At 39.6% G+C, this 27,339-nt stretch overlaps 1 protein-coding gene across 5 annotated transcripts in view; it reads left to right on the top strand.

The window, feature by feature from the left end:
• The first annotated feature begins 220 nt into the window (after positions 1–220).
• LPIN1 (lipin 1) overlaps positions 221–27,339 on the top strand; it is a 42,347-nt gene continuing 15,228 nt past the window's right edge. The window contains exons 1-15 of one of the 5 annotated variants that reach the window (XM_072332841.1): positions 221–352; positions 7,258–7,458; positions 8,793–8,888; positions 9,330–9,664; positions 10,050–10,169; positions 11,069–11,176; positions 15,193–15,319; positions 16,980–17,289; positions 18,561–18,654; positions 19,893–20,080; positions 21,172–21,262; positions 22,172–22,241; positions 24,862–24,954; positions 25,343–25,416; positions 25,836–25,883. In XM_072332841.1, the coding sequence (XP_072188942.1) occupies positions 7,267–7,458; positions 8,793–8,888; positions 9,330–9,664; positions 10,050–10,169; positions 11,069–11,176; positions 15,193–15,319; positions 16,980–17,289; positions 18,561–18,654; positions 19,893–20,080; positions 21,172–21,262; positions 22,172–22,241; positions 24,862–24,954; positions 25,343–25,416; positions 25,836–25,883 (1,946 nt within the window). In that variant the 5' untranslated portion in view covers positions 221–352; positions 7,258–7,266. Of the gene's footprint in view, positions 353–7,257; positions 7,459–8,792; positions 8,889–9,329; positions 9,665–10,049; positions 10,170–11,068; positions 11,177–15,192; positions 15,320–16,979; positions 17,290–18,560; positions 18,655–19,892; positions 20,081–21,168; positions 21,263–22,171; positions 22,242–24,861; positions 24,955–25,342; positions 25,417–25,835; positions 25,884–27,339 lie in introns of all 5 variants that reach the window. The other 4 variants (XM_072332840.1, XM_072332843.1, XM_072332842.1 and 1 more) reach the window with 4 other exon arrangements.

Below are 27,339 nucleotides of genomic sequence, written 5' to 3'. Positions count from 1 at the left end.
CGCCCACCGCGCAGTCTCCGGGGGCCGAACGGGTACTGCCACCCCCGGGCTGTTTGCGGCCGGCTTCCGCGCCTCCTCCATCGCTTCGATCGGCGGAACAACGACGGTCCGCCCCCGCGTCATACCACCACCACCAGGTCGGAAGGCGGGTCCTCCCCAGCGCCTGATCGGGGCAGGGCCGTAACGGCGAGCCCTTCACACCGCCCCGCCGCGGTCCCTCCTCCGGGGCGGCACCGCCGGGCTGTGTCGCCGTGGCGGCGGCAGGCGGCGCGCACAAAGGCGGCGGCGGGGAACGGAGCGGAGCGGCCCGAGGCGGTCCGGGTCCGGCGGTTGCTGCCGGGAGGCGGCGGAGGTGGGAGCCGGGATTCGGGGCCGTGCGGGTGGGTTAAGGGAGGACGCGGACTGCCAGGTGCCTCCGGCCTGGGTGGGCTGCCCCGGACATCACCCGGTCCCGCCGTGGCTGCTCCTTTTCTTTGCTGAGCGCTCAGATTCGCCGCCGTTTAGCAGGCGCTGCTCGGAGGTGGCATGATGAGCGCGTCACAGGCAGGGCCTGGCCGGCACGGTGCCGTCTGTGTGTGTAAAGCTGAACTTGGGTGTCGGGACTCTCTCTTCTGTGATTATCCTCTGGTTTGGTTCGCGTCCCGAAGTGGGTTTTTTTGTGTGTGTGCTTTGTTTATTTTGTTTTCTCTGTGTCCGTTCTGTCTCAGACAGCAACTGCTGGCAAACGTTCAGTGTCTGTGGGTTGGGTTTTGTTATCATCGTTGTGTCAGTTAGAAGCCAGATGCTCCTGTTACAGTGAACGGAGCCCATTGCCATGAAAGGAACTGGAGGAGAATTGAAGAGATAATAGCAGAAAGGTTCAATAATGCGATGGTTTTAGGCATAACGACATAAAAATAGCTACTGATGGTTATAAATACTTTCTGGTAGCCCATGTCACCTGTCAGTGTCCTGCTTACCTGGCTCTGTGTGGTCTGGTTTTGAGGGAGCTGGGCAAGTTTCAGTTGTTGGCCCTTTTTCATACCTACAGATATGCAGGTGTATGTGCTTATTTTTCTGTTGAGCACATGTACACTCAGCAATTATTAAAAATACGTGGAATGCAGTAAGTGCTTACCTTAAGCTCTGAAAATACAGCGTTATAGTTGGAAAGACATTTTATTTTCCAGTCCCACTGAAAGAGAGGATGCTAGTCATGTGAGGAGTCAGTGCAGAATAGAGCTACAGCTGTGCCTCTTATTTGTGTTCCTGCTCTGACACTGGAACAATAGTCCAGGGCAGCATGGGATGTGATCTACAATATATTCACCAGTTGATTCTAAAGCTCTTAGTTTTAAACACTGGTCTGTAGTTTCAGTTTGTTGTACAGTTTGATTGTATTTGTGCAGTGCCAATTCCAGTGGGTGTCAGACCAATTTGTGTGGCTTTAGTGGTCCCTACTAGGTGAGTTGGGAATGTGCGTTTGGGAGGTTGGTGTGGGACCACAGCCATTGGCTTAAGTTGATCATGAAGTAGTTCAATTGGGCTCAGGCATACTGACTGTGGGACAAGAGGTCAGTCTTGTCCTCCCTCTGTCTGTATACCGGGATTCAGTACAGACATGTCTGTAGTCTTCAGTTTGAATCTGTTTTTTCAGCCTCCCTCAATGAAATATGCTATTGTTTATGGGAACTTGCTCAAGTATATGGGAATTATAGTATTTCAAATGGGAGAGATTGTGGTAAAATCTCAGCAATAACAAGCAGGATAGTCATCAGATAGTCAAAGGCTGTATCTGTGAGTAAGCAGGTTCTGGGAATGACTTGCAGCTTGGAGAATAACTTCGACACTTGATCTGTTTGACTCTGGACATTATAAGAAGTTACAGCCTTTGGCTAACTCCAAATAGGAGTCAAATAGCTCCTAATAGAATTAAGCCCAGAATAATCCCAACCTGAAAGTATTTCTGCTGGCAGGAAGACTTACTTTGGTGTTGAGCCAACCACATGCAGCATGTTCCTTTCTAGTTTGGGATGAGCAAGTGACTTGTATCTATTCTCAGCTGACCAGAAACACTGTCAAATCACCTGCAGGAATGCAGTCTGTCTCATACTGCTGTGACTATGGAGAGATCTGGAAAGACTGCATAATCAGGTTTGGTCTAGAGTTTGACATCCTATTAGTGAAACAGACCGAATTTCACTGTTCAGCATACTGCTTCTCACAACTTGTTCGTATCAGAAATGTGGCTGTTTATGGCTTCCTTCAAGCTTGTGTGTCCAGGTTCCCTCTCCTACACAGGGAATAAAAGAAGAGGTGTGTCTTACTCAGCAAGGTTTGTCTGTATCTTGGTACTTCATAATGTAGCCACGTGGACAGACCCCACTTGAAACCACTGGGAGTTAAACACTATCTAGATCTCAACCTTAGTAACTTGGACAAAATGATATATGGATTTTGTTGCAAAATAGGGACCTAAACTGATGTTTGCTACAAACCTACACAGTGCCTGTGCAGTGGGGTTCACAGCCATGACCCTGGGTTGGGTTGATGTAGGAGCCAGCAAGAAGTAAAGGTTTTCAAAAGCTATTAATGATTTTCAGAGTCCAACCAGAGATGTGTTAAAACTTAAGGGGTTTGGATGGGATGGTGACTCAGCATTAATGACTTTGCAAGATGCTGATCACTTACTAATAGATAGAAATACATTCCATTACTGGAAGAACTTCATTATCAATGTTTTTAGACTTTAAGCTCTGATACAATGGAATAATTCTATTAATTGCTGTAGAGGGGGTTGGTGTTCAATACTGCAAACAAAACTGAATTGTTTCAGAGTCAAGAAAATAAGTGTTTGACATGTAATAAAATGATAGCAGTCAGTACTTACCTCTCTTAAGTGTTGCTGATTACTCTGCTGTGTATAAGGAATAATTCCCTTGGAGGAGACAAAGCTTGATTCCCAGATGTGGTCCAGTCTCTCTCAAGCTTTGCATCTTCATAACAGAAGCCAAGAGTAGATCATGGAACCATGTAGACCAGGCTTGGGAAGTTGTCATAGCATGGGCAGTGCTGCGGTGGTTTATATTAACTGGATGGTGTCTCACTGGTTTCTGGCTCCCTTTCACCACTTCAAAGCTGTAAGGAAAATCTCTTAGGAAAGTTAGGGTCTCACCATGACATAAGGTTTTAAGTCCATAGTGAAAAGATGTGTCTCTATTGTGCTGTATTCCTTTGTGCTGCATGTTTGGTTTGTGTTACGTTTACCATTGCTGCGTATCTTTGTGGAACTGCAAAGAACTCTGGAGAAAGTATTGAAAAGGACCTAAATGTTGTACTCATGCTAATGCACAAAAGGATGCCAAAGGCCATTCTTGGCAGACAGACCAGCTAGTCTGCTTGCATCTGTGCATTAAAAAAGCTCTCTTTTAAGGAAGGTGACTACATCTGAACTGCTCTTTGGGAGTCATCTCTTGTGCGTCTGAACTGCAGCTGCTACTGATGGGCCAACCACTAAAGAACTGTTCTTGTGTGCCAAAAATGTACCAGATTTTTGTAGTTTGAATAGGATTAGGTGATCAAATTGTAAGGATGGCATCTGTGATGTGGTTTTACTTACTAACTAGGACACGAGTACAGTGACAGTGTCTTTAATTGTGATAACTTTCAGTTCAGCAAAGAAAGGTGAAATGCCATGGGGCTGCACAGAAGGGGCCAGGAAGAGTGCTATTATCACCATTTCTAGTGTCTGTGTACAACTTGATGTACCTGTACAAAAGAAGCAGATGATTCAGGTGATGGTGCATTTGATATAGATGGGGGCATCCAGTAGAGTTTGGGAAGGCCTAAAGATGATGTTGCTAAGGGTACTCTTTGATAAGTTAAGTAATTAAGTAATAAGGTAGCACTTAGTGCTTTATTTTTCACATATTTTCCACAAAATGATAAATTCTGAAGAGTGATGGCTGTCTTAATAAAAAAAAAGGTTGGAGTTGCTCTCTGGCAGGGGACGCTAGGTAATTTGACATTCAAAATGATGCTAGAAAATACTTTTAATTTCATAATGGATGAATCATTTGGGGGCTGTGCAATGTTTCAGACCATATGAGAATAATGGCAGAAGCATTATGGGCTGCTCTAAGTGCTGAAAGCTTGGTTCAAAAGGATTTTGAGCTTTCCCAGCAGCAAAAAATACTTTATGCTCTGTCTATTAGCTTGCTTCCATGGTATGAGAATCAAGTTTTGCTAAATCTAGCATAATTAACAAGCAGGCAGTGGGTTTTATCCATGATGTAAACCCTGTGCTTATTGCTGAAGTCACAGCTGCCTGGTTAGTGTGTGAAAGATGTCTAGGAGCTGCCAGAGTGAAATGTTGCACCAAAACCACACACAGCCTCTCTGGGGTTTGAGGAATGTTGGTTTCCTGGAGTGTTGACACAGTAGTGCCTGACTGTAGGTTGGCAAAATAAACTTAGAAACTTAGCATCCAAACAGTCTTGGCTTTGACAGGTACGTGCAAGGGCTAGGACAAGGGGCCTGCATCTCTCAGTCCCATTTCTGAATCATATCCTTGTTAGAACTTCCTTTTGTTCCCCATTGTTCCCCACTCGCACGATACTGTGATACTATGAAGATGATACTATGTTTATGATATAGAACCATTTTTTATGTGATTCTTATGGGTTTAATCTGTCATTCTCTTAATTCTGCAGTGATTTTTCAGCATGAGCCAGGTTCAGCCCAGTCTGGACTGAATGTCTGACACTAGCTGACTATTTAAATGTGGTTGTTTGATTTTTTTATTTTTATAGGAATAATAGGCTTGCTCTGTGTAAAAGCAAGCTCTGCTGTTCCACTTGGCCACAGAGCTTGAGGACAATGTCTCACTTCTAATACACCAGCATAGAAATGATCTGTGTCCTAAGACAGGACAGGCAGTATGGTTGTATTCGTCATGAACAAGAGCAGTTCCATAACTCCTCCTTTGAGGAGTTGAGGGACCTGCTGGTGTAACTTGGTAAGAGGATGTGTGTGAGTTCTCATATTTTGATTGTTTGCCCACAACCCTCCCAGAATGCAGTTGGATGTCAAGTCCCAGCAAATACTCCTTCACCAAGGAGAAGGAAGTTACAGCCGTGTTGCACCCAGAAATTTTGTTGTCAACTGGTGTCAAATAGACCGTGTAATTTGGAGTCTTAAGTGTAGCCAGCTTTAAGTTTAATGCTAGCACAAGAAGAAATAAGTTTCTTATTGTACTTCAAGTTAAACAAATCCTACATAGCAATTGGAAGTATTTTTTACAGAGCAAAGAGATAACTAAAAAAAAAACCTACTATCAGTAAGAGTGTGTGCATAGTGCTGGCTTCTTAAAGAGCTCAAATGAGAGCTACCGAGGTAATGGGGGGGCTAAAGCTTATGACTTACAGGGAGAGACTGGGAAAGCTAGTTCTGCAGTCAGCAACCTGCTGGGAGTACAGAGGAAATGTCCAGGATTTGCTCAGAGGTGCTGAGTGATAAAACAGGAGGCAATAGGCACAAGCTGTGGGAAATCCTAATTAGATGCTGGGTAGAAGATCCTCATTATGGGGATGTGGCAACAAGTGCATGGTGAGGCTGTGAAATCTCCATCCTTGAAGGCAGTGAGAGCTCAATTGGCATTCTGGGCCAAGCTGACTCTCCCTTGTGCGTAGTTGTGGTACAGAGGGCTCTAGAAGCCCCTTTCAGGCTGAAGTTCCAACAATTATGACACAGAACCAGGTGCATCATGAGTTTAAAGCTCTCAGTGCAACAGCTCTCTGCTGGATGTACGTTCAGGAAAAGTATGTTACTAATGTGCTTATTGTAGGAGCCCAGGATGCTGCTGCCAGTTGAATACTGGAGAATTGAATATAATGACTCTTTATCAAGTTTATGCATGCTGACTTGTCAGCGGCACTTCCTAGGTGCCTGAATGCGGATTTGTGGATTTCAGCAGTTAATGTATTATGTCATGGCAAATCCTTTGAAGTAGACAGGTTAGTTTTCATGGCATTCTTTTAATAGTTTTGTTTGTTTGCTTCTAAGTATAAACCACCGTTAAAAATCAGAGCTATTTTTTGAATCATTTCACACTTGCATCATTTTGTTGTTACCAAGAGAACACAGCTGAAAGAAGCCTGTGTTGGAACTGCTGTTTAATGCGTGCTGTGCAGCTAAGTGCGGTGACTGTCTCAGACTGAGCTCTATTCTGTTCTCATCAGCACTGTGTTTTACCATTGCCTGCCCTTTCTGTTGATGTCTGGGTGATGTGCAGCCCTGCAGAAGACTTGCATGCCAGGCATTCTAAGAGCACATACTGAGCCTACAGGGATATTCTTGACATCACTATCTCAGAATCTGCAAGAGGTACTGGAAAAAAAGCCAAAGGAAATAATACAGTCCCTGCAGTTTCTGATGTTCTGAAGAGTATCTACTTAAATTCATTCATATTTTGTGAGCCCTTGAAAGACTTGTTGGATTTGTGAGTGTCTAAGTATGCATGCTGTCTTGTGTAGGGACTGGTTTTTTTTTTTAATGAGAATATGTATTAAGAAGGAATAAACTGTACTAATTGGGAGAGGAGGGGAAATAAAGCCAACTAGCCAATCACCTTAGCCATAAACATGTGTCTCATTTTTAATAAACCTGCTTGTACTAAAAAGATATTTTAAGAGATGGGTAGAGTTGCATTTAGGAAGCACTCCAAAACTGAGGAGCTCTCGAGTACCAAACCATTTGTATCTTTTGCATATGTGCCTTGCAGTAGTCTTTTAGCAGCAGAAATCTCCGCTGAGTGGGAGAATAGTCTTTGTCTTTAATGGAGTGAAAATGGAGATCTGCTCACAACCATCCCTTGCCCTGCCCTTAAAAGCTCATAGAAATAGATGAAAAAAATATATTCCATTTTGAGAGCTCAATAAGTGATAGGAGGAGATGTTTTGTTCGGCAGTAATGCTGTTCTTTCAGCGATGAAGTAGAAACTCTTATGAGCTGCAGTCTAAAAGTCTGTGGTTTTGAATGCAACTAATGTTACAAACTTTTGAAAGTTGTTATAATTCCGAGAGTTAAAAAGGTTTTGTTTTGGCTTTTTAATAGCTCTCTATCACTATGTCAGTTCTGAATAAAGTAGTTGAGAAATCCTGATTTTGTGTGAAGTTATTAATTAATGAAACAAGAGAATAACCCTTGTTGGAATCTCAAATGTCTTTAAAATATAAAGCAGTGCTCCAAACCTAATCTGTTTTGTCTGTTGCTTTTCAGGTCCAAACCATGAACTACGTTGGTCAGTTAGCCGGGCAAGTGTTTGTAACCGTGAAGGAGCTCTATAAGGGACTAAACCCAGCCACGCTATCAGGATGTATCGATATAATTGTTGTACGTCAGCCAGATGGAAATCTTCAGTGTTCTCCATTCCATGTGCGCTTTGGAAAAATGGGAGTTCTGCGTTCCAGGGAGAAAGTGGTAAGAATTGACACTTTGGTTGCACTCTGTCTGTGATTTGGCTCCAGTGGTATGAAATTTACTAGATACTCTGTACGGTAGTCAAGGTTTTCTTTGGGCATTCTTTATAAAGTGCTCAAATTGAAGCAAATTTCACTTAAAACAGTTATTAGAGATTACCACGCTTCTAAGCATAATTTCTAAGACATTAACTGTAATAATGAAAAGGAACCTTGAAATTTTTAGTGTTTATTTTCTATAGAGCAAAATTTTGAATGTGACAGTTTGGGCATATTCTCAATTTCATTAGTGACTATGTTGCAAGATCACTTCTTTTTAACATGTGCATTGGTATTTATAAAAAGGGATTTACAATGAAGTGATGCTTTTCAGGTAATGAATATTAAGATAAAGCTAGAAAAAGTGGTGAGGACTTTAGATAAATGTAATCAAGCTGAAAGATATGGCCGTATGTTATCAGATGAGAAGCTGACAGTGACTAATGCACGACAGATTATTTTAGGAATTAATTCCTAAGGACATGCATTATTTTAGGAATTAATTCATAAGGGCCTGCAATCTGAGCTGAGAGTGTATCTGTAACTATTCAGCAGAAAAATTCCAATGTCATCATTCTTTAAAATTTACCTGAATCAAAAAAGGACACAAATATTTAGAACGGACAACAGTTGATATTGTTACTATGCCCAAAACATACAATTTCTAGTGAAGTAAATGTAGGGTTGTCCAACTCTCCCACTGTAAAAGTGAAAAAAAAGTTAGTGGCAAAAGTGGTTATAAACAAAGAGAGAAATCTTCCTGACAAGAAATGGGAATGGTTGGTGCTGTACTGAGTGCTGAGACAAACGTGTGGGAGAAATCAATATGTGGATCGTGTAGAGAATAGAAATCAATTTTTGTTTCAGCTTCTCATAGCACCCGTTTAATTAATTTGAAAGGCAGGATGTTAGAAATTTACATGTGGAAGCACTTTCTGTACTCTAAAAAATTAGGCTGTGAATTAAAAGGGAGAAAAGATTTATGTGGTGAATGAAGCATCTAGAATTTCAATTAAAAAGATTCAGGGCTTTATATAATGGCTATAAACCTTCCTGGGGAGCTAGACAATGATGAGCTGAACAAGTTAGGACATCATCCTGAAAACTGATGGCCTTGTGAAGGGCAAAAAAATTCCCCTGCCCCTTCACAAGTGTAGTGGAGTATTTTTTGTTTATGAGGAGGCTTCCTGCACTTCACTGAGAAGTATTTGTCCAGCGACAGTGGTAGGATAGCTGAACAGAAACTGTATCTAAAACAATGTTATTTTAATTTTTTTAAATGTTACTGACTTCCAGGTTGACATAGAAATTAATGGAGAGGCTGTAGATTTGCACATGAAACTAGGAGACAATGGAGAAGCCTTTTTTGTCCAGGAGATGGATAATGATCAGGTAAGAATCAAAATTCCAGCTTGCTAAAACACAGTGCTTACTCTTCTAAGTCAGTTCCAAATTTAGAGATTTTGTTGAAAAATGTATTTTTATTCATTCTGTATATTTGAAAGTTTCTGGATGTTTTTCTGCTATTGGAACTCAGTACTAAGCATTTTCTTGGTTGCTGAGGTTGGAAAGTATCTAAAGAAAGTTGTCACATAACTAAAAAATATGGGCTTATATGCATGTCAGTGTGTGAACAGAAATAACGTGTACACAGTTAATGTGATCTAAGGATGTGTACAGCAGAGGATGTATTATGAAGGACGGTATTATCACAACTTCTCTTTTCTCTCAGAAATCTTGACTTTGAACACATACACTCAGCAGACTGACTTCTAATTTGTGACTGACAGAAGAACTAACTTTTTCTCATGGTTTCGATTTCATATTTCTCAGGAGGTAATTCCTTATCATCTGTCTACATCCCCCATTTTGTCTGAGGGAACTGCTTTAATGGAAGCTCAGCTGAAGAGGAACTCAATTGACAGGATAAGAAACCTGGACAACAGTGTATCCTCACAAGTACCATCACAAGCTCATGGTTCTCAGCCTGGTACTGAAACATCTGCAGTCTGTAGCTCTGTGAAAAAGAGGAGGAAAAAGAGGAGGAAGTCTACCCACAAAATAGACAGCTTAAAAAGAGAAGACATTGGAGATACATCAGAAGATGAAGACATGTTTCCTATAGAGATTAGCTCAGAGGAAGAAAAGGAACCATTGGACAATTCAAGGTATCGCAGTGGAATGGAGATTTATAATGGAAACCTAGTGCAGGGTTAATGTTCTGTTCTGTACCATCTGATAGTGATTTTGAAGCTGGTACGCGTGGCTGATAAACATGTTTCTCTAAGAAAGCTTTTGGTTTGAAAGCTATCAGGAATACTACTAACAAATAATGAAAATGGCACTTAAAATAACTAGTCTTCAGTCATGCTGTGGTCTAGGAAGGTGTGAATCAGATGATGATGACGTCTCTGTCTTTTTACTTCAAGTTTCACTAATACTTCTTTGCAGTAGGTGTTTTTACCCCCTTTCCCTTCCTCCCCCCCCCCCCCAATTTTTTGTGGTATATAACAGTTGAGTAATCAAATATTTTAATGTCATGTCTTTCCCTAGGATTCTTGTTCCAGATGTGTTTGTTGATGAAGTATCTGATATAAAGGCTCCTACTGTTTCTACTTATTCTCAGTCTTCATCTTACCCTCGTTCAGATGGAGAATGGTCACCTATTCAAAGGTAATTTTTTGATGGTACAGTTCTAGATAGTTCTCTTTTCGTTAATTTCCTTTATGCTAGTGCTATATGAAGTCTTATGAAAATTTTGCCATCAAACATGGTCACTGTCAATTGCTAGATGAAATTAATGTAGAACAACTTCAGGTTAACTCTGCCCTTTATTCAACAAACACGTGCATACAAATCCAGGCCCACACATTCTAAAGAATACTTACGTGCAAACAATGGTATTAACAGATGTATATATTTCAAAGAGGATGCATGTGTTGTCAAAGGTGAATCTTTACCTGATGCACAAACTTTCTAAGGACTTCACTGAATGCAGACATGTAAAACCTTAAGCAATTTGAGTATACTCCTTTTTAAAAAATGAATGTTTATGTTCACTCCCATTTGGGAAATATTGTCAAAAACTGATAACTTTTCACTGGTTGTCAGTTGCATTCATTAAAATAAGAATGAAGTGTGTGTGTGTGTGTGTGTGTATGTTTATGTGGCTGTGCGCATCTTGAAGTGGGGTAGTATCAGTAAGACTTTATGGTATGTCTTATCTCAATGAACTGCCCCTATGGGTTAGGAATGGAAGAAAGGAGAGCAAGGAAGTGTTTTTAGTGGCTTAATTTAGATGTTTTATATGGAATTCTATAATAAACTTTCTCCACTGACTAGAGCTTAATGAGGTTAGCTGGTGAGAGTATGTGTCAATACCCTGCCTCCTCGGTGCCTTTTTGTACTGTATGTTCTGTTTGTTTCTAGATTGCAATATTCTGTATTTCGAAAACTCTAGATGTAAATTCGTCATTCATGTAGCTAATACACAAAGAGCTTGTTTTAATCAGTACTAGCTGTGAATAATGACACTGTTTTATTTCTTTTTTTCTTACCAATGTGTTGTCCAGTAAGCCTATAGATTGCACAGGGCAGTCCTCTCTTCTCACTGTTCCAGCAGATGGAGGCCTATCTAACTCTTGTCCTCATCAGTCTTCTCACTTTTCTCCTCCAGACAGGTAGAACAGTTGTTCTCCCACTTTTCTGTGCTACTCTTTAATCCTTTTAACACATTAACATGCACTTGGCACATTAACTGGACGTGAACTTTGCTGTATTTATAACTGTACTCATTGCTAACCCAGACACTTTTAAAGAAAGTGACTTTGAAAACCACTTCCTCTCTTCTTTGTGAGCATTGACTGAAGCTAGGTTGCCTTGAATCACACCTCGAATGAAGGTAGCTAATGTATTCATAAAATTGGGCTACTGAAGACCGAGTTTAAAACTAAGTTGATTAAGATGATAACAAAAAGAAAAAGAGGAAGAGCTTGGTTAAGTGAAGTCTTGCAGTCCTCTGATGACTGGCCTTTCTATGTGTCTTTTTACCATCAGTGTATATTTAAATGATGTTTTTATCCAGTGTTTTTCCTGAGGGGTTTATTTTTGCTGGAGATGAAAAAGTAAAAGCAAAACACGGCCTTCAAAATTGAGAAATAAAGAAAGGAAAATTTGTAATGGGAAGAGCCAAATGTCAAAACAGAAACTCTTTTCTCTCATTGCCTGGTTTGAAATACTCTCTGTGTGTTGGATTGGAATGGGGTGCATCTTAGGAGGAAAGATGGCACAACAGGTAGAGCATCTTGTCTAAAGCTTGGGAGACCCACAGCTATGTCTTTGCTGTAGTGTGGGCCACCTCTGGCCTTTAGACTCTCTTACAAATCTGAAAGTGGGTACAGATATTTGTTGATGCCTTCTTCAAGGTGTCTCAAAGTTCTGCAACCAGGCCCATTTTTTTTTTCCAGTCAGGAGCGATGTTACAGCAACTAAGTTAAACATTCTAAAGTATGTGTCTGAATATGATCTCCTCAGTTCTCCTTTAAGGCTGGGGAAGCTTTGAGTAGTGAATCAGGCTAAATTGCTCACTGCTTATCTCAACATAGGCACCATGCTAGATACTTTAGGCGGTACTAAAAACCGCCAGCTTGGAGATCTGCTATTCTTAGCCTAATTATGTTGCAACAGTTAGCCTGTGTGAAATCCTGGGACAGTCAGGGATGTCCACAGTATTTGTCTTGGGAAAGTAGGGCATGTGCAGAAGTGGGATTGAACAAATAACGTGCCACTTATGACTCCATCAAATTTGATCTGGACCTTAGCTGTCCTGCTGTTGAGACATGCAGGTAAAGTACCATAGTGACTGGTCTGGATAAGGCCCTCTCTGTGTCTGCAGCTCCTTTCCTCTGTATGAGATCAGAAATGCTACTGTGACAACAGTTGTTCTGGAATGTAAATGAGGCATCTCCCTTTCCTTCTGCCTATCTTTTTGCAGTTTATTTGACTTCTGTCAAGACAGGACTTTTTTGCAGATCACACTGCTGCTTCCTTGGGCTTTCCTTGCTTTCAGTAGGAAGCATTTCTTAGATAAGTGTGGTTTCCTACTGTGGAGCAGCTAGCCACAGCCCAAGTTCCTAACTCTTTGACATCAGACTACACTCGGTGCATGCACAGCTTGTATGAAGAAATCTATAGGTCTAGGACACCAGTATTCAGTGTTTATGGGTTGTGGATTGGATATGCTAATCTAAGTGGTTGAGCAGACTTTGCCATTCTTATGCAGTGCTGATAGGATTGATAGCTCTAGTTTGGCCTGCAGTATCTTCAACAATCTGTAGAAGGTTGTAGAAATTCTGCTGGGTTTGGTCAGTGCCTGACTTGAGGACAGAACTGTATGAAAGGCAGAGTGTAGTTTGGCCTGTGTTACAAATGTCTTGATGGTGTAAGAAATAAAAATCCTTTGGAGCCCTTTATTTGGGGATTTGTTTCTAGGTTACTGTCACTGAATTACAAATCCTGCGAGATCTTGCAGTTCAGCTTCATTGTCCTCCCATGTGCAAGAGTAACACTAATCTGAGGTTTGATTTCATATAGTATTTTCAGTCTCTTCTTCCACTGTAACTAGCAGTAGGACTAGAGGGAATGGCCTCAAGTTGTGTTGGGGGAGATTCAGGACAGACATTAAGAAATACTTCTCTGAAAGAGTGGTCAGGTGCTGGAATGGGCTGCTCAGAGAGGTGGTTGAATCACTGACCCTGAAGGTGTTCAAGGAATGTTTAGATGTTGCACTGAAGGACATGGTTTACTGTTAGAAGTTGGTGTTAGGTGGATGGTTGGACTGGGTGATTCTTTTCCAGCCTTGGTGATTCTATGATTCTGTAATAGTGGAACCAAAAAAAAAAAAAAAAAAAAAAAAGTGGTTGTGAGCTTTATTAATCTCCAGTATGAAGTTACTTTGGTAGCAGTATTTTGAAGGAAATAGCAGCTAAAATAGTCCTTGCACAGATAAAGGAGACAAATCTGGCATCACATATGTGGAGGCAGAGCTATGCAAATAGACAGTAAACAAGCAAGACTATGGTTTGCATAATTGCCTTCTGCACACATAAACTACAGAGATTACTGTTGCTGTTCCAGAAGGGTATTATGTGGGGGGAGAGTAGCTACTGAGTGTTAAACAAGATATCATATGAAGCAAAAAGAAGGGTATTTCTCTCTAATGGAAAAACAGCTCTCACTGGGTGGTCTCTAACTCCATGCTGGTGTTTCTCAATGGCTTGGAAAACCCTAGTTTATATTCTAGGTTGCATAAAATATAAGAATTTTTTAGTATTTTTTTATAAACAAGACTGTAATTTACTCTGCCTTGTGGATACATGTTGACAGCCTGATTTGACATCAAACCTTTTATGCTGAGATACCATTACAGTAATAATTACAGTCTGCTCTGAGATCGTGTTAGTTTTTGTACCATATAAAATGGAATTGTACTTGTGTTGAAAGTTCAGGAGATGGTATGTGCTCTGTTTTAGGAGAGTGGGTAGCCTTTTGCATCAGGAGCCTTCTCGAAGTACAACTCTGTGTTAATGTATGCTGTTTATAGAGCTTACATGTGTATGTCTGGAAATAAATGTCCTGGTTCTTCTTTGCTTATTTGTGTGTGCAAGGAAATTGTGTTTTTAGAGAAAATTCTGCAAAATGTAAGGTCCCCCTGCTCTACTCCTTGGTCTGTATTCTCACTGCAAAATGGGCTTGCTAGCCCTAACTGAATTAATGCCTGTATTCTCTTATGCTGTCTGGCTGAGTAAGGAGGGAACTTGAGCTGAATACACTCCAAAGCCTGGATGGAGTATTTTATTGAAGTAAACAGTAGGGTGTTTTGTTTGTTTGTTTGTTTTTGAAAGTCAAAATGTTTGTAATGCACAGATTGATTTGTGTGGCGATAATGCTTCCTAAAAGTTAGATGTTTGGAGTTTCAAGTTGCGGTAGAAGCATTATTGTTAGCTAAGACTAACTTGACTTCACGTTGTTGACTTCACATTAAAAATGTGCTGTGCAACTGATGATATCCTGATGAATAAATGATTTTATATTCCAGTACAGCAAAACAAAGAGTTAAATATTTTTTTTATGTTGGGAACACACAAATTCTTTGTGTGCTGCTCCTGCAGTTTTCCCTATAGGCATGTATATGGAGATAGAATTGAACTAGTCAGTAAAAAGAAGTAATAAACTGAATACCTTCAGATTAAGTTATTATTTAGTCAGGGTAAGGTTTCTTGTTGAGCTGAGTGAATCACTTCTATACTTCACATCCATTCTAACAACACTAACATCTCTTCTACTGCTTCTGGTGCCATCTCCATTCACAGTTCTTCTTTTCCATGCACACACAAATCTTCCTGAAGTGATCAGGTCTGGTGCTCATCTCATTCTTTTCATCTTCTCAAAGCCTGCTTCTGTGATGGCAGTCACTAAAAATGGCAGGTAATGAGGCCACTGAGTGCTAATATTAAGATCCTGAACCATGTGAAATGTTTTTCTGTGCTTTCATACTCTCTCATTCGGCTGATAATAATCATAAAACTTTCAATACTTTGGACTGGTGCATGTCAGTTTGTAAAGCGCTTACTGTGCCATGGTTATTTTATGGTTTTGTAGTATTACTATAATAAGTTTTTTGTTTATTTTTCTCCAGCTCATCAGGCTCACGTCCTCCTACTCCTCAAAGTGATTCAGAATTAGTCAGTAAACCTACAGACAGGAGTGGACTAAAGAATCCGCACATGCACTGGGCCTGGGGAGAGCTACCACAGGCTAAAAAGGTATGTGGTGTGATCAGTTTAATTCCTTACTGGCATCTGTTGTTTTGTTTGGGCAAATGTGCTTATTTTATTGCAAGCTCCTGAAAGGGGAAGAAATCCCATTTTTATGTAAAATTGTAAAATTTTATGTAGGAAAATTGCAATTTGTTTCTAAAGAGCTTTAGATGCAAAGCAGGTGCTTGGTGTTAGCAATTTGATTCACAAAAAAACGAAAGTGGCTGTTTTAGTGCATATGTATCCAGAAACACCTGCAGTTGTCCACAAATCTTCACATGCCCAGATGTGCTTTCTTGGATGACCTGACTCAACTGGCTTGGTGCCTGTGTCCAGCCTGAGGCCATCTGGCTTTTCTGAAGGCCCTTCTAGATGGCAGGATCTGTGGTGTGCTGGCAGCATTGTCTGTCAAGCTGCACAGAAGCCATGTGCAGCTGAGTATGCTGCAGGTCAGGCGTGTCTGTCTCTATATGGGAGCTGCTGAGTCAGAGCATTCATTCAGGGCAAGATATGAAGGACTTGCACCTGCCTGTGGGTAAGAGAAACAAAGATAATAAAATCGTTAAGGTTGGGACAGATCTCTTAAGATCATCTAGTCCTGTTGTCCACCAAACCATGTCCCTAAGTACTACATCTACTCTTTCCTTAAATGCTTCTATGGACAGTGACTCCACCATCTCCCTGGGCAGCCTGTTCTAATACCTCATGCCGCTTTCTGGGAAGAAATAATTCCTAATATCAATCTGAACTTCTCTGGTGCAACTTAGGGCCTTTCTCTCTTGTCCTATTGCTAGTTACCAGGATGTGTTGCAATTATGGGGGTACAGAGGGTGCAGCTTTTATTTCCTTCTTCAGAAGGCTGGCTTTTCTGCAAAAAGGACTGTGGGAGTGATGGAGACAGGAGCAGAATAAAGGGACAGAACCCAGGCTATGCATGTCAGCGAAGCAGGCCTTGCAGATCTTGCTCTTGGAGGTTCTTCCATTTGCAGTCCCTGTCTATGTCCCTAACCAAACTATTCTGAATTTATCTGGCCACATCTGAACTGGGAGTTGTGCTTTGGATATTGCTCATCACTTTGTAAATGTTTGCTTGCACTGCCATGAAGGTTATAGCAGCCATACAGCTGCTGCTGTAGGACTACAGCTCTCTTCAGTAAGAGCACCACATATCTTGCTCTCTGGGGAGATCTAGAATTATGCCTACAGAGTGTTGAAAAATCTTAACCTGGAGTACTGATGAGTGACAGCAAGCAACATCCTGTTCCCTGGGAGAATCCTGATTGTAATGAGGACACTAGTCAACAGTGTTTGTCAGGGTTACTTTCTAAGGCAAAGCTGGGCTTTGTGCTAAAAGAGAGGAGGTCAGGTGGGAGCTGTGATGTGCTCTCACACAGATGTGTGGGAAATTAGGACTGCAGAACATGTCATAGAACAAAATCTTCCTGGACCCAGAATGCAGCTGCATTATGCCGTATCTCTATATATATGAGATATACTTAGAAGCAAGTAGCAGAGTGAAGGGCTTTTGTATGTTGTAGCATCAAGCTCAGTTATTTGTGGCTTGCTGACCTTGAGTATCTGATCTTGCATTGAACAGAACAGGTGAAACTATTGCATTTTTTAAGAGCTTTTCTGTATATGGTTTTTTGTTTGCTTTTTCTTATAGGCGAGTTCCTTGATCAAAGCTAAGGAAACCAACACAATAGATGTAAATCCTTCAGAAAGCACTCACTTTCGGGTCATCCAGAGTGCTCCTATAGAGGAGTTTAATGGCGTGTCTCCTCTACCTGCCCTTGGACATGCAGATGCAGCAGCTGCTGATGAAACTGAGCCCTTGCCAGCTGAGACAAATAAGCCAGAGACAGAATCTGCAGAAGCAGCTGTACCATCATTGCCTGCCAATGAGGAAATAAAACAAGCTGCAGCTTGCTCAGCCCAGGCAGTTGGCAAGACAGATTCCCCTTCCAGAAAGAAAGGTAAAACTGTTGATTCTTCATATTTACATGTATGATTTTTGTCTTTAAAGTTCATGGTGGTAAAGCACCTCATTGCCGTATAAATTAATCTGTGCCCTTTAGAGCTCTGCTTATCCTGTAATTATGTAAATTCTACATAAGTTTGGTTTGTGCAGGTGTGTTTTGTCAGTAAACATACAGGTTTATAGCAATTTTCCTGAAATTTTCAACATCTTCAAAGTCAAAAAAGCCCAAGTTAGTGAGCAGTAGTTTGTAATTCCCAGTGGTTTCCTCTAGAAGAGGAAAGCTGCAGCATGTCTCAGGATTAGTCCTCTGTTTTCCCATTTGTGCGTTCCAAGTGTGAGCAGTGTATACAAGCAACATGTTTTGAAACTTTAGGCAGTACCATTTTATGCAACTGTAGTTCACAAACTGTTACGACTTGTCTTCTTTCTCAATCCTAAAATGAACAGCTAAATAGCAATAACAGTTTGGACTCGGTAGAAATAATTGCATACACCAGTACAGGTTGGGGGAAGACCTGCTGGAGAGGAGCTCTGCTGAGAGGGACCTGGGCGTCCTGGTGGACGACAGGTTGGCCATGAGCCAGCAGTGTGCCCTTGTAGCCAAAAAGGCCAATGGCATACTGGGGTGCATTAAAAAGAGCGTAGCCAGCAGGTCAAGGGAGGTGATCCTCCCCCTCTACTCTGCCCTGGTGAGGCCTCATCTGGAATACTGTGTCCAGTTCTGGGCTCCCCAGTACAAAAAAGACAGGGATCTCTTGGAAAGAGTCCAGCGGAGGGCCACAAAGATGGTGAAGGGCCTGGACCATCTCCCCTACGAGGAGAGACTTAGGGAACTGGGTCTGTTTAGCCTTGAGAAAAGAAGGCTGAGAGGGGACTTGATCCAGGTTTATAAATACCTGAGGTGTGGGAGCTATAGTGGCGAGGCTGGTCTCTTTTCAGTAGTGCGTGGGGACAGGACTAGGGGCAATGGGCTGAAACTCCAGCATAAGAAGTTCCGCACGAATGTGCGCAAGAACTTCTTTACAGTGAGGGTGACGGAGCACTGGAACAGGCTGCCCAGGGAGGTGGTGGAGTCTCCTTCTCTGGAGATATTCAAGACCCACCTGGACGCCTACCTGTGCGACGTGGTGTAGGGAGCCTGCTTTGGCAGGGGGGTTGGACTCGATGATCTCTAGAGGTCCCTTCCAACCCCTATAATTCTGTGATTCTGTGACTTCTTACTCAGAAAAGACTTGTTAATAGGCTTATTTCTACCATTCCTTACAGACAAACGAAGCCGGCATCTTGGTGCTGATGGTGTCTATTTAGATGACCTTACTGACATGGATCCAGAAGTTGCTGCACTTTATTTCCCCAAAAAGTATAAGTTGTTTGCTTATATTTCTGCTGTTTGTATAGCTTTCTTCCTTTTGCACTGAGATCAAATTGTTCACGCCAACCAAATGAGGCCTCTTCTTCAGCCTCTTCTTCAAAATTTTCCTTCTGTCTCCACCTCAGTTTGCAGAAATGTTGGGGGCTTTTAGGTGGCTTGATATTTGGGCCTAGGAGCTGTGCTTAAAATTCATGTTCCATTTTGGTCAACCAAGCATCATATATTGTTTGCGGGTTGTTATGTAATGTACACTGATGTTTGTGGGTGTTACTCACATGCCCTGGGAGAACAGTTGGCCGTGGGATATATATATCCCCATGGCCTTGCTCATTACTGAGGAGAATGTAGCTTACTGTTAACAGCATAAAACTATTACTCTTATGTTGTTCTACTGTGGGTGATCACCTATAAATAATATGTTTGAAAATCATTTTTTAATGGTGCATGGTAGACTTTCTTATAAAAGTAGTCCATCCCAAACAAACAAATTGAGGTCGTTTTCAATCTTTATCAGAATCTCTTAATGTTTCTCGTCTTCTGTACATCACCTTCTAGTCATTTGACTAAATTGAGCAGCATTTAAATTGGCTTCTATTTCTCATTTATTTTCTTGTTTGCTTAAAATCAGCCATTGTAATATTAGTGTTTCAACAGAACAGAGAAAGAATAGTGATATGAAAGAGAAGGTTGGATTGCAAATTCCATTCTCAAATGCATTCATATAAATCTGTAATGGAAAAGCAACTTGATGAGCCTGTGTTTCTTCGTACCAATCTCATCTATATACAATAAGAAATAATACATAACAGTATCCCCTTAATTTTCAAATCCAAATAGCTTGTATATACTTATATATGCATATTCAATATGTAAAAGATTTATATACATATCTGACAAACGTTCAATATTTGGGAACAATTCTCCTAGTGTAAATTTTGATTATAGCAGTCTTAGTTTATCCACTAAGTTTTTACTGTATATTATTTTCCCTTTCTCTTATAAATAAACTGTAGTTATACATGAGTAATTTATGAAATTTAGTAGAGGCAATCTAATTCTTAAGGACAAGGGATATCTATGCTACTTCATTTAAATTTTATGGCAAAAGCCAGCAAATACATTTCTCTTTACTCTTAAGCACACATCTGATCTAAACAGTATGTGTTAAAGGGAGAGACCTTGGGAATGGATATGTGAAGATTGAACGTCTGATCTTTCTTTTTCAGTGGGGATAACGTACAAAACAGAAACACAAATGACACAGGGCCACGGTCTGCCACTCATTCTCCGCAGTCTTTTGGGAGCTCAGGTGCTGACAGTGGTGTTGAAAGCACCTCAGATGGAACCAGAGATTTGCCCTCCATTGCCATTTCTCTCTGTGGAGGCCTTACGGACAACAAAGAGATAACCAAAGGTAAAGATTGACCCCGTGATATAGGTTTGTGCTCTCAACCAAGTTTGAACATCCTTGATCAAGGGAGCAGTGCCCTCCTGTGGCTGTACCTAGGAATGTATTTAGAAAATGCTTCCTGAAATGACAAATTTTCTTTTTCATAATTAGATGGTCTTTATCATTTCACTATTTTATCACCTTTTAGTAATCATCTATATGCTATATTCTTGAAAAGTGTGTGTATGCATTTCCTGATAATACTGATTTTATATCCTAGCAGTGTAAATGGTACTTTTGTCACCTGGTGTAACTTATAGCCAAGAAATACTATGCTGTCCATACCAGGAATTAAAGGATGGTCTGGTCTGTAAATGGCAACAGCTGCTGTACCTTCCATTTCTTGTGTGACTCATGAGATAAATTATTTAAGAGTGTTCTTTGCTTTAAACTTTCAGCTGCATACGGTGAAGATAAATGGTTTAAGACATGCAAATTCTGCACTGACATGGAGTCATAAACCCATGAGCCTGATGTTACACTGATTGCTGTTCAGAAGCTAGTTATTATGCATTTTCATTATATTAAAATTTGAGTTATGCTTGTTATTCAGATCACCTATAAAATATGGGGATTTTGTTGAAGGAGCTGCAGGTAGTAGAAAAGGTGTTTGTTCGTGGATGGTTTTTATTTCACTGTAAGCTGTACAAGTGGTCATCAAGTTTTGCTTATGGATTTATGCATATGTAAGCCCACCAGTTCCTATTCCTTATTTGGACAAAGGATCAGTAAAAAGCATGAGGAAATATTTCCCTACTTGTCTTAAGAGCCTAACTTTTCTCCTTGCAGTTCTATCCTTAAGCTTTCACTTAGCTTGTATTTTGAAGGGGAAAATACCCAGCTGTGCACAAAGAAACTCTCAGTATCTTCTGAAATTGGAATTTCTGAACAGCTTGCTTCTATATTTCTACCGATCTCAGTACCTTAGTAGTCAAGGGCAAACTCTGAGTGTGAAAGCAATATGTTTTTGTTTAGACTGGCCCATCCCAGGGGGGATCTGTAAATGCATGACTTGCATTTGCTTTATTTTTTTGTTTGTTTTTCCCCAACAGAAGAATTCTTAGAACATGCAGTAACATATCAGCAGTTTGTGGACAATCCTGCTATCATTGATGACCCTAACCTTGTAGTTAAGATTGGAAATAAGTAAGTATATTTCCATGGAGTAAGTAAGGAGAAATGGTTCTTACTGTTGCAACAAAAGCTCTGTGGTGGTACTTCATAGTGTTAGATCAACACATTCTGTTTGCAAACCTTCCATATGCAGTACCTTGTGTTTATAAAGCTGAATAATTTTGCTAATATGCCTCTAGAAGCATCATTCTTTCCAGATTTGTCAGAATTTACCCAAATAGACTTCAGTTTCTAGAAGGCTAAAGATATTTCATACATTTGTGTTGCCGAGCAGTACAGCATTATGGTATATGCCAGATGTGGCTATTTGGAGGATATTTTAATCTTATAGCCCCTTTCAGTTAGCATTTTCTGTTTAGAGTAGAAGAGAGATGATGGCTTTGTGCTGCAGTTAGAATTTTAGTTACCCGTAGTTAAAGAAATTGATCATATGAATCTGCTGTACTTAGTGCATCCTTATGCAGTAGTTTTTAATCGGATATGGTATTGAGTGTGTGATGACCTCATGTCCTCCATCAGAGAGGAGACAAGGAGGAAAGTCATTTATTTTTCCTCTGCCATATTTCTCTCATTTCTGTAGGTAACGTTTACCTGCCTACTCTGGGAAGAGAGGATGATACTTTTCTGTTCATACTAGAATCTAAAGCAATAGCTGAGCTGTGTTCAGCACATCATAGTAAAAGTCTGACATCCTACAGACTCAGTTTCCTAACATTTGTGTGACGACTTGATGCAAAACCAGTGAAAGCTGTCTGTTTAAAAAACAAAACAAAACAACAAAAACTGACCCTTGATAATGTGGTATTAAGTACCTGTGCTAAAGGAGCTTCACAGGTTTAACTTACTGTACGATAAATACTAGATTGTGTACTGGAACTTTGGGATGACAAAATAAAGGAATTGTCTTTCTTAAATACCTAGGTACTACAACTGGACAACAGCTGGTCCCCTTCTGTTGGCAATGCAGGCATTCCAGAAACCTTTGCCAAAGGTGAGATTAAATATAAAGGTTGATCAGAGTGGAAGCTATGATGTTTTGCTGTTTATTAAGTCATATCATTAACTAAGCTGGAGAAAAGGGGCTGTGTTATAAAGGCATCTGTATTCACACTAAATCATTCCCTTAGTCTTACTTGTTTAGCTCTCAGCATAAGCTAGATTTGGCCTATGAATAGTATTTACTTTCTAAGCTAAGATCGTTACAAGTATTTTGAACTTGATCTCTTTTTCTTCTCCTGTTTTCCTGCATTAATATGGATTGTAAACATAAATTAGATCGACTCACTTTAGTGTATCTGAACACTGATGACTTGATTCATTTTATCTGTGTACAGCATATGTTAGCAAATAAAAACTGAAGTCAAGAAGAAGACACATTGAAGACACGTTAGCGAATAAAAATTGAAGTCAAGACTTTTGACCTTGAATATGACTTAAATACTCAACAGGAAAGGTTTATAGCTTGTTAGTTTTCCATTTCTCACTTGATTGGTCATAACCAACCCAGGTAGGCAGTGACAGATAGCTATGACTGTGACAGCTGTATGGTTGTTTATATTAAACACGCTGATGTACTTAGTCCAATTACATGCGACCTAGTGCCACAGTGGTGATCAGGACAGAAATACATGTCACTGTGACTATTTATAAAAAGTAAGTATCAGTGTTGGTGCTAATTTGTACCCTAGTTGGCTATGGATTCAGTACCCTTTGTAAACTAAATTTTACTTCTGTCCCTTGTGGTCCTGCATGTATCTTTGTATTTAATCAATGTGAATTATTTTGCCAAAACTTGAAGTAATGCTCTACTAATGTGTTCTTTCTGTCTTAGTGCCACGTTACCTATAGATGCAGACAGGCGATATAAAATCGTAGAATATCACTGGTTGGAAGGGGTGCATAAGGATCGCTGAGTCTGGCTCCTGACTCAGTACATTAAACTGATCCTAGAAGTTCTAAACATCTGGTAGACCAGGCTTGAATTTCAGGGTATCACAGAGCTAGATATTTTTGTTCTTTACTGCAAATATTCTAATCATCATCAAAGCTGTTGTTCATCTCATTGTCACATATTGATCTCCAGTGGCAATACAAGGGTAACCCCTTCTTTTTAGACTACAATTTTCATAGGGTGAGGAAGCTACTACGTACAGTTGGCACAGTCTGTGTGATTAGAAATGTTTAATAGTATAAACTGTACTGCTGAAATCACAATTACTTGTTACCAGTCATTCTGCTGGTTTTCTTAATCGCTTATTTATAAGAATTTTGATTTGCTGTAGGAATACAACTAAGGTGTTGAAATATTAAGATACTTAATCAAAACAGGCTTGATGAAGTGGTTGAAAGCTTGAGCTATTGCAAAAAAAACCAACAAAACATCACTGATGTTCTGCAAAATACACTTAAATACATTCTTAACTGTAAGCATGTACATTATCTAATTAAAGATCAATAGTACATCTGCTTGAAGTTGTCCATATGTTTGATAACCTCTTTAAACTGTAGCTGTTGTTCTTAACAACTGTGTTGTTTTCTCGGTAGCTCCATCTGCACTTTTCCTTTTGCATTGGAAAAAAACTTCACTTTACTTGCTCAACTTCATTCCTCTGTCACTTCTCTCTTTTCTCTTATACTTTAGATAGGATAGTGAAGGAAAACCTGTGGAAAACCTGAGAAAAGGGATGCAGTGTTGTATGTCTTCATAACCTGAACTCAGTCCTCTTTCTTAACTGCTAGTCTTTCTTGGTATCAATTCTGGGTTTTTTTCTTTCTTTTTTATTTTGATGACTTCACTTCCAGCAGAGGCTATCATCTCATCATAAAACCTGTGGCTAAGCTGTTCTGGGACATACTGAACACTGTAGCCACCTTTATTGGAGTTATTTCCCCTTCTGTTTTTAGCTCGCTCTAGTGGTTGGATGAATTCAAGTCTTATGGTACATAAATCTCTGTAGCTGAAGTTATTGGAAGAAGCTTTTTTTTTTTTTTTCTTTCTACTAGGATCCAGTATATGCAGTGAATTGAAATTAGCAAGTATTTAAAAGAAAAAGCACAGAAAGACTTAATGCTGTCAGTCAAGCTCACAGCATCATGCTGACCTCACTGAAAACTACTGTCTTCCTTTATTTTATCCTAGCTGATCATGAGTTATGTATTTCATAGTTATTCATAAATAAAAATGATCATCTTGCATGCTTTTTTTTTTTTACTGCTTTCCATGACGACTCTTTCAGGAATTGATCTTTTTTACTCATTTGTTTGTTGTGCTTTCTTTAACAAATATAATTTGCACTAAGTAACATAAGAAACAGTAGCTTCTCCATTCTTGGCATTATACTAATACCTGTTTATGCTTTTTTTCCTTTTTTGATTTTTGTCCTTTCCATTTTTCTTTTAAAAATTCCATAAGTATTCATGCTTAAGTTACTTCAGAGCAGTGCTGGATACCATTAGATTTTGCTTTAGTAGAATTTATGGTCCGCAGACAGTATGTTTACTTTTATTCTGTTTATTATCAGTTAAAATTGTGCATTTGCGCTCTTTCATTTACATATATCAGGTTGTCCTTTGTTTTGGTTTCTTTTTATGTTGCCATCCATTTATCACAGGCCACTGTGGAGTCTATAATGAGAGACAAGATGCCCAAAAAAGGTGGAAGATGGTGGTTTTCCTGGAGAGGGAGAAACAGCACTATTAAAGAGGTAAGTTTAAGAAGCGTGTTGGGAAGGCTAGCTACCTCCAAATTCATCCCTCAGAACTTTGCTTCCGTACTCACTTCAACTGAGGATTTGCATGTCATTTAAACAGCATCTGAGGTCAGACTTCAGAAAGCCTTTGATCAACCCCTACCTAAAATGCTTGCAAGCATAACTAAATCTTAATTCTCCTTCTGAGTTTTATATTATCATTGTTTAATTCTTTTACACAGCCTTCATTCTTTAAGAAATACATACAATTTTACTTTATCTATGATTAAAGAGGGAAAAGGGAATAAGTGGGGAAAAAAAACACCTGTACTTGATCTTTGCATATAACTTTTTTCTTTAACCAAATCTCCATGACTTTGTATACTTTCTTGTATTTTTATAGGAAACAAAGGCAGAACAAGGTATGAGTGGGAGTAGACTTAAAGAAGACTCTTCACAGATGAGTATGGCAAACAGGTACCCAAGAAATTCTCTCTACCTGAAATGAGAAAGAATTATAATTTAAAAGTGAAATCAAGCTGTTTCTATATTTGAATTGAGTGCCATGTGAAGTAAATATTCGATGCAATGAATATTGAATTGTATCTAGGTGCAGATATCAGGACTGTAACCATGGGAAGGTTGCAGACCTTTCAAGTGTGCTTTGGCATTTCTAGTTTATGGTTTGGCTGTTAGTTCTGTGACAAATATTCCATCCCTCTGACAAATAAATAAATAAATAAGGAGACAATAATTGAAGCAGTTCTGCAAAACTAATATACATCTCTCTGGAGTTTTCAAGGCAGCATCATAAGTTATCCCAGGTTATTGCAGTTCCCAGGCGCTAAAATTCTGATTTATGGCTTGACACTTTAATTTCTTTCTGTGTATCTTAGGAAGTTCAGGAGACTATCAGTTCCCAGGCTTGTTTTCACATGCGATAGGTAGGAAAGTTTAATGTTTTTATTAATATTAATTAGAATTAATATTAATATTTTATCTTATTTATTAGTAAGAATTAATATTAATTCTTTTAAGGACTGCAGAAATCTGTTCATTCTCATGCTCCAAATTAATCATACTGTATAGCTGGAATCTGCCTCGTGAAGGCTCTGTATGAGTCTTAGTTTTCCCTCGAAACTGTGAGGGGATGAGATAGCCAGAGGCAGCTTTCCTATCTTGTATCTTTGCTGTACATCCAGGTACAGACATCTCATATATGTTGTGTTTACAGCTGAAGAGGGCCATAATATACAGATTTAAATATGCTTTATACTCACTTTGTGAAACTACATGGTAAAAAAACAAACAAACAAAAAACTCAGTAGCTGTTCTTTAAACAGTTACATTCCAGGAGAATGGGCTGTAGTTCTTGGCTTGCTTGCCTCTCTGAGTTTGAGATCTACAGAAGGAATCAGAAAGATTGTGTTCCCTTTCTTGATAAGTGACCTTTAGGTCTGTTATCTTTTACATGGTTGTTGAAAGATAGGCTTTAAAGTGGGATTAGGATTTCAAGTAGACAGAATTCTGTAGTTGGTGCTCTTTGTTGAAGTTTTAACTGATCTTTAAAATCTGTCATTAAGAATTTATTGCTCACAAATGGAGCACAAGTGGGATGTTGAATAAAGCTTTTGAGATGTGATTGTTACAAAGGATGATAAGATGGAATTTAAAATATTGTTAGTCATGACATGTACCGTCTCGATAATGGGTCAAGACTTCCTGACATCAAAGAATGTTCAGCTGTGATGGAAACGGGTCCAGTAGCTGATGGTTTTAAAGATTATGTTTGCAGGATCTGAAAGGATATTTTACCTTCTCTATATGATAGTTTTGTGTGCTGTAGAAAAACTTTGCCTTTGTCTAAAGGAGCTTAGTCAAGTGTTTTTTCATTTCCACTTCTTCCTGAATGAGGTAATCCTGCAGATTGTGGAAAAGAATAACCCAATAATTGCTCATAGAAGAAGGAGGAGGTTTTTTTGATGATAAAATTGTAGTCACTTGGTATCATATCCCACCCATAAGGGAGGGGAGGAAGGATGACCAGATTCACAATTTTTTTTTTTTTTAATTAACTGCTAAATTCCTGTAGGGAAAGCAAACAAACAAAAACGCACAACAAAATGCCAGCGTGACAAGCTTCTTTTTCTGTAGTCGTCTTTTCTGTAGTTTCAGTATTTTTTTAACGTATTAATGAACCAATGTATATAAAAATTAATATTTGCCACTGATTATATTTTTTTGAGTCAATGTAACGTATTAATTCATATCTGTTAAATTTTAAGTGATGAAAACTAGCATAAAGACAAGTGAATCACAGAATCATAGGGGTTGGAAGGGACTCACAAGGAATCCAAGTATTAATGATGGGGAACGAGCATGAATGAAAATTCAGCACTC

This window comes from Excalfactoria chinensis, chromosome 3, assembly GCF_039878825.1.
Source record: "Excalfactoria chinensis isolate bCotChi1 chromosome 3, bCotChi1.hap2, whole genome shotgun sequence".
Classification (NCBI taxonomy): domain Eukaryota; kingdom Metazoa; phylum Chordata; class Aves; order Galliformes; family Phasianidae; genus Excalfactoria; species Excalfactoria chinensis.
The sequence above is the reverse complement of the archived record's forward strand: the minus strand, read 5'-3'. Positions and strand labels throughout refer to the sequence as shown.